Source organism: Erythrolamprus reginae, chromosome 1 (genome assembly GCF_031021105.1).
Source record: "Erythrolamprus reginae isolate rEryReg1 chromosome 1, rEryReg1.hap1, whole genome shotgun sequence".
NCBI classification, from domain to species: domain Eukaryota; kingdom Metazoa; phylum Chordata; class Lepidosauria; order Squamata; family Dipsadidae; genus Erythrolamprus; species Erythrolamprus reginae.
Genome location: NC_091950.1, coordinates 140759973 through 140766547, shown reverse-complemented (window position 1 = coordinate 140766547; position 6575 = coordinate 140759973). Strand labels below are relative to the sequence as shown.

Here is a 6575-nt window from a genome sequence, read left to right as displayed (position 1 = left end):
AACGTACAAATCTCCTTATCTTATAAAGATTCCAGCTTTAGTGCACTATTAAATAAGTGATGCAAAAGATAGAAGATAAAATAATAACAAACAAGAAAAGAAACAAGCCATTGAAGAGTGTAGATACTTTTAACTTTCCCCCCCAAACCAGCAGATGGCGCCATTCCGGGGTACAAATTGATGAAGTCTGCCTTTCCCAGCCAGCTTTCTTCCAGATATGTTGCAGATTTGATCAGTTTGGCTAGTAAACTGCTCTGAATGAGATAATGGCAACTGGCTCCAATATATTGGGGAAGGGGGAAACTAGGTTAAGAATGTTTAGTTGTAGTATTGGTTTCTCTAATAACACTAAACTAAGAGTAGAAGAACAGAATTTTAACTGAATATATTTATTGATTATGAAGTAGCTAAACATGAAGAAACATGAAATGTCACTAATAATGGTGACACACTAGTGAATGAAATGGAGGATTCTTGATGACAAAACAGTGGTGATATGGTTGAATCCACTGGATTAAGGAGATTATGGAGAGGGGCGGCATACAAATCTAATAAATAATAATAATAATAATAATAATAATAATAATAACTGGAACTTGTGCCGGAACTACCATTTACCAGTGGCAAAGAACAGGTGGGATCATAAGCCCGAAAAAGTGGTTGAAAATGAACAAGCAAAACTACTGTGGGACTTCCGACTTCCGACTGACCGAATTCTGAAGCATAACACACCAGACATCCTGATTGTGGAGAAAAAGAAAGTATGGATCATCAACATCACAATCCCAGGGACAGCAGAATTGAGGAGAAGCAGCTAGAGAAATTAGTGAAATACGAAGATCTAAAAATCGAGCTGCAATGACTCTGGCATAAGCCAGTGAAAGTGGTCCCAGTGGTACTTGGCACGCTGGGCGCAGTGCCAAAGGATCTCAGCGGACATTTGAAAACCATCGGAATTGACAAAATCTCCATCTGTCAATTGCAAAAGGCCGCTTTACATGGAGCAGCAAACATAATTCGCCGCTACATCACACAGTCCTAGGTGCTTGGGAAGCGCCCGACTGGTGATGAAATACGAAATCCAGCATAGTGATCTCGTTTGCTGAGTGGTATTGACATAATAATAATAATAATAATAATAATAATAATAATAATAATAATAATATATTAAAATTTTCAAAGCAGGTTTAGAAGAAGAGAGTCCTCAACCAAAAAGCAAGGCTGAAAAACAAACTCTGGGAACATCTTCACATACAAATTGGATGCACGTTCACAGTTTTGTGAATGCAAACTCCTTGGATAAGTTAATTATGGATATATAGTGGAGAAAATCCCCCCTCAACGAAGATGTTGGATGAGATGATTCCTTCCAATCTGAGAGTTCAGTTGAATGTACTTGACCAGCTTCAAATTTTACTCAGTTTTAAAGTTCACTGATTAACTTGTCAAAGCTTTCAAACTTTTAAATTGTTTTGAGATGGTTTACTATATTGATTTAGAAGTGATTTTATAACACCGTGATGTGCTTTAAAGGCAGTGATGTGTCTCTGAAGCACAAAAATGGTGGAAGCGCTTTGCCTTAACGTGCAGAATACGGAGTTTGTATTCCCTCCAGGTCCAAAGTGCTGCTCCCATTTTCTTGCCCCTGATTGACTCTCTCCTTTTTCTAACTTGGGCCATTCTCTGACCAGGTTTTACTCCTCTGTTTCAGCCACCTGTGTCCTTCACACAGACAGTGAAAACTGTTTCACTAAGAGAAGTCCTTCCTCAACAGAGTTGGAGGTTCAGGTCCTGAGGCAGAGATCCTCTCACAATCCTTAACCTTTTTCTTTCTCAGTGCCTCTCTAGTTGCTCCCTTCATGTTTAACACCCTGAATCATAGTTCCCTCTAAGCTGAGCAGTGAACAATCGCTCACTTAAAAATCATCATCAACTCAGAGTTTTCCAAACCTGCCCAGAAGCCGAGAGGGAAAGAGTGAGAGGGAAGGAGAGAGAGAGGAAGAGAGAGAAACAGATAGAAAAAAGAGAGGAAGGAAAAGAGAAAGAAAAAGAATGGGAGTAAGGAAGAGAGAAAGAAAATCAAAATCTAGTTTGAAACTAGCTCAACTATTTAAGTGGCATTTTGATATTGATAGAGTTGCCCTATTATGAGCTCACTGTTATAGACACACAGTACAGTATTTTATTTTGAAATTCTCTGAGGCAAAACAGGGTGGGTTTTTTATTTGTTTGTTTGTTTGTTTATGTATGTATGTATGTATGTATGTATGTTTTATTTATTTATTTATTTATTTATTTATTTATTTATTTATTTATTTATTTATTTATTTATTTATTATTTCTGTGCCGCCCAGTTCCGAAGGGACTGTCGCTCAGACATTATACTTTTCCGCCCCCCAAAACAAAAAATTAGAGGGAACACTGCCCTGAATCATTTAACTGTTTCTTAAAACATGCTAAATTTCATCCCCCTATTCAGCCATCCTCTGTAGCATTTTCTAGATGAAAACTGTTGCTTACACTCATCACAATAGAAAGTTAGTTAAGGTGAGGAAAAATCATATAGTACATTCAAGTCATTTTAAATATTGCATTCATATTTATGGAATGTTCTAGAAACCACAAGCCAAATCAGTCAGGGGTAAAATTAGCAACAGTATAATTGAATATGTCAGAGGGTTTTTCAAAATCATAACATGATTTTTTTTGTTGTGGTGAAAACTGAAAAAACGTACTTCTCTTTCCATTGTAAACAGGTTATACTTCTGAAAACAATGGAAGCAGATGGCAATTGGACTCTGGTCAATGAATTTGTCTTGGTTGGTTTTACAACAGATCCGTTTCTACAAATAATCTTCTTTGTGCTGTTCTTGGCCTCCTACATCCTAACACTGACTGGGAACCTGGGTCTCCTATCCTTGGTCTACCTGGACTCCCGCTTGCACACTCCCATGTACTTCTTTGTGGGCAGCCTCTCCTTCCTGGACGTCTGGTACTCCTCAGTCTACACTCCTCGGATCTTGTCTGACTGTGTGTCGATGGACAACCACATGTCCCTTGCTGGTTGTGCAGCCCAGTTCTTCTTCTCTGCTGGATTAACCTTCACTGAATGCTTCTTACTGGCCTTCATGGCCTATGACCGCTTTGTGGCCATCTGCAACCCACTCCTTTATGCCATTGCCATGCCCAAGGTTCTCTGTGTCCAACTTGTAGTAGGGGCTTATGTAGCTGGCTTTGCCAATTCAATTGTACACACTGGTAACACCTTCCGTCTATACTTCTGTGGTAGTAATATCATAAACCATTACTTTTGTGATGTACTACCACTTGTGAAGATGGCCTGTGATGACACACGAATGCATGAACTCATCCTGAAAGCTACCATTGGTTGTAATTTGCTAGTAACCACAGCTATTATTGTGAGCTCTTACATTGGTATTGGGGCAGCCATAGTCCGCATCCGCTCTGCTGAAGGGAGACGCAAAGCCTTCTTCACTTGCTCAGCTCACCTGGTCTCGGTCACTCTCTTTTACGGCTCCATTCTCATCATGTACTCCCGGACCAACTCTCAACACTCTCCCACTTGGGACAAGGCAAATGCTTTGTTCTATACAGTAATAAACCCACTGGTCAACCCTTTGATTTACAGTTTACGCAACAAAGATGTGAAGGCAGCCTTCAAGAAAGTCTGGGGGAGATTTCTAGCACACAAAAGAATGACACCGACATAGTATTTATTTAAATTAGATTGCAGATGCAGAAATTAACCTCTATTCTCTAGTGAGAGCCTCCCTCTTTCTCTCTCTCCCTCCCTCCCTCCCTCCCTCCCCTCCTTCCTTCCTTCCTCAGTGGAGAGAGGCAGCATGTCCTCAAAATGTCCAAACTCACTTCTTTTAATGGCTAATTGCTTGCCATTAATGCATCCTTAGACCTCATACATCATTGCGGCCAGTAAGGGCCCACAGAGTCAGCCTTCTCCAGGTTCTGTCCACCAAACAATGTCGGTTGGTGGGTCCTTGGGGAAGAGCCTTCTCTGTGGCAGCTCCCACCCTATGAAATCAACTGCCCCCATAGATTCGCACTATTTCCTCCCTACTGGTCTTCCAGAATTAGATTGACTGCCATGTGTGTATGGTTCTTTTTAGGATATTATTTTATTGTTTTATTACATTATATTTTGTTGTGTATTTCAATTGTATTTTATTACTGTTGTATTTATCCTACTTATTAGCCACTCTGAGTCTGCTTGGGAATGAGCAGAATATATATACAATACAATACAATACAATACAATACAATACTCTACACTAAATGAATGAATGAATGAATGAATGAATGAATAAATGAATGAATGAATGAATGAATGAATGAATCTTCCCTCATCTTTTCCTGTCTAATAGCATCCTCAAAGTTCTGATACACAAGCAAAGAAAATTTTTAAGGTAGACAGAATCTAAATGAAATTACTTGGAAGATCATAAGGAAATGTGTTTGTGGGAAAGGCAAAATACTGATAAAACAAAAATATGCCTACATTTCTCTCAATCCCTACCCACAGTTTGAAAATTAGAATACACAACCACATTCACATGATCATTCACTTCTTGAATTGGGATAAAGGAATTCCAGCCTTAATTGTATTGAGTCAACATCTGAGGCTTATCCTGTTTTAGGAATATAGCCAGCAAGTCCTCCTAGGTTTCATATAGACTAATTTAAGCACAGCCATTCATGCATTTCCCCAATTTTGTCTTCCTGCAAGTACCACTGTCTGGCACGAAAGATAATCACTAATCCCCCTTTTAAGTGAAGGTTGGGTAGGGTTTATTTACTGTATTTAGTACCTGGATATAACATTTAGCCACCTATCAAGTTACCAAAGTGGCAGATTAGAGCCACATTGTACTGTACTCTGTGCCTATAGTGTGAAATCTTCCAAAGATAGAAAATAGAAGAATGTACAAGTAGCTCCTCCATCTCCTCCTGAGACTAAGCAAGAGGTGCCTGTACCATAATCCCCATACCCCTAAAATTGTAACTTTGGACTGTCTACTGTTGCATGTGCACTTGTGTGCCTACTGTCCCTGTCCTAATGTTACCTTTTACTATTATTCATTTAATGTATTCAAATTATGTATATACTTGTATGTATTATCTAATACGAGGTTGACAAAACAAATTAATAAAAAATAAAATAAAATATGTATTGATTTATAATAATAATAATTTATTAGATTTGTATGCCGCCTCTCTCCGTGGACTTGGAGCGGCTCACAACAAAATAATACAGTAACAAATCTAATATTAAAAACACATTTAAAACCCCAACATTAAAACCATGCAACACAATCATTCCATACATTAACTATATATGCCCGGGGGGGGGTATCTTAATTCCCCCATGCCTGGTGACATAGGTGGGTCTTTAACAATTTACAAAAGGCAAGGAGGATGGGGGCAGTTCTAATCTCTGGGGGGAGTTGATTCCAAAGGACTGGGGCTGCCACAGAGAAGGCTCTTCCCCTGGGGACCGCCAACCGACATTGTTTAGTTGACGGGACTCAGAGAAGGCCAACTCTGTGGGATCTAATTAGTCGCTGGGATTCATGTGGCAGAAGATGGTTCCGAAGGAATTCTGGTCTGATGTCATGTGGGGCTTTATTACATTACATAACTTATTAATTGTGTTAAAGAGGTTTTTCCCCCCTCAAAAAAGGTCCTGAGACAAGTGATGATTGCAGCTAAACTTCTAACTGCCCTCAAGGTGGAAGATAATTGTCTATCTGGAGAATTCAGGAAGCCTCAGGAGTGATTTTTCACGCCCCCCTAGATGAAATACCCTATTGAACATTGGGGGGGGGGGATTTTGGTAGTAACTATAATATTCCCACTTCATATCCTCAAGAGGGATAATTTAATCCAAGTGCTTCCATGGGAAACAGAGGCTACCTAATGAGAAGGAGAGACGCGAGCACTTTGACTGGTGCACAATGTTCTCAGATATGTTGATCTGTTGACTGGTCCAAAACACAGACATAGCAGGAGAATGTAATCAGCTTCATCCAGGTAAGTTTGGCATATCTGGGAATAATTTAGGTAGATGTCCAACAGGATTCTGTGGTTATCGCAGTTAGGACTTGACCAATGCTCTCAAAGTCCTTTTTGTCACCTCTGATTGTCCAGGATCTCAGAGCTATGCACCAGCCCATCCATTCTCTATTTGTGAATAAAGAAAGATGTTCAAAAGTGGTTCACTTTTCCGACTTCTGCTTCCCTCTAGAAGCCCTCACATGTGTGCATCGCGGTCACTTTTTCCAATCCTGCCTCTGACAGGAGTCTTAGAATTGGAGTTGAAAGATGAAGTCCAAGTAGAGCTCTGAAAAATGACAGGAGAAGCTGTTCACAGTACATCTTTTAAAAGATTAATTATCTAAACTGTTGATTTCAATGAAGTGGGACGAGAACTATTTGCACTTTGGAGAAAAGGGGACAATAATATGGATTTAAGCAGAAAATGACCAACCTCTGATGAGATGAGCCTCAGGAAGAACCTTGGCTGAGAAACATGCAGATAT

At 39.6% G+C, this 6575-nt stretch overlaps 1 protein-coding gene across 1 annotated transcript; it reads left to right on the top strand.

The window, feature by feature from the left end:
- Positions 1-2774: 2774 nt before the first annotated feature.
- LOC139164109 (olfactory receptor 9G4-like) lies at positions 2775-3731 on the top strand. Its single transcript, XM_070745832.1, has one exon. The coding sequence runs from the start codon at positions 2775-2777 to the stop codon at positions 3729-3731; it is 957 nt and encodes a 318-aa protein (XP_070601933.1).
- The last annotated feature ends 2844 nt before the right edge of the window (positions 3732-6575 follow it).

Coding starts and splice junctions, on each gene's coding strand:
- LOC139164109 (XM_070745832.1), top strand. CDS start 2,775: ATGGAAGCAGATGGCAATTGGACTCTGGTCAATGAATTTGTCTTGGTT.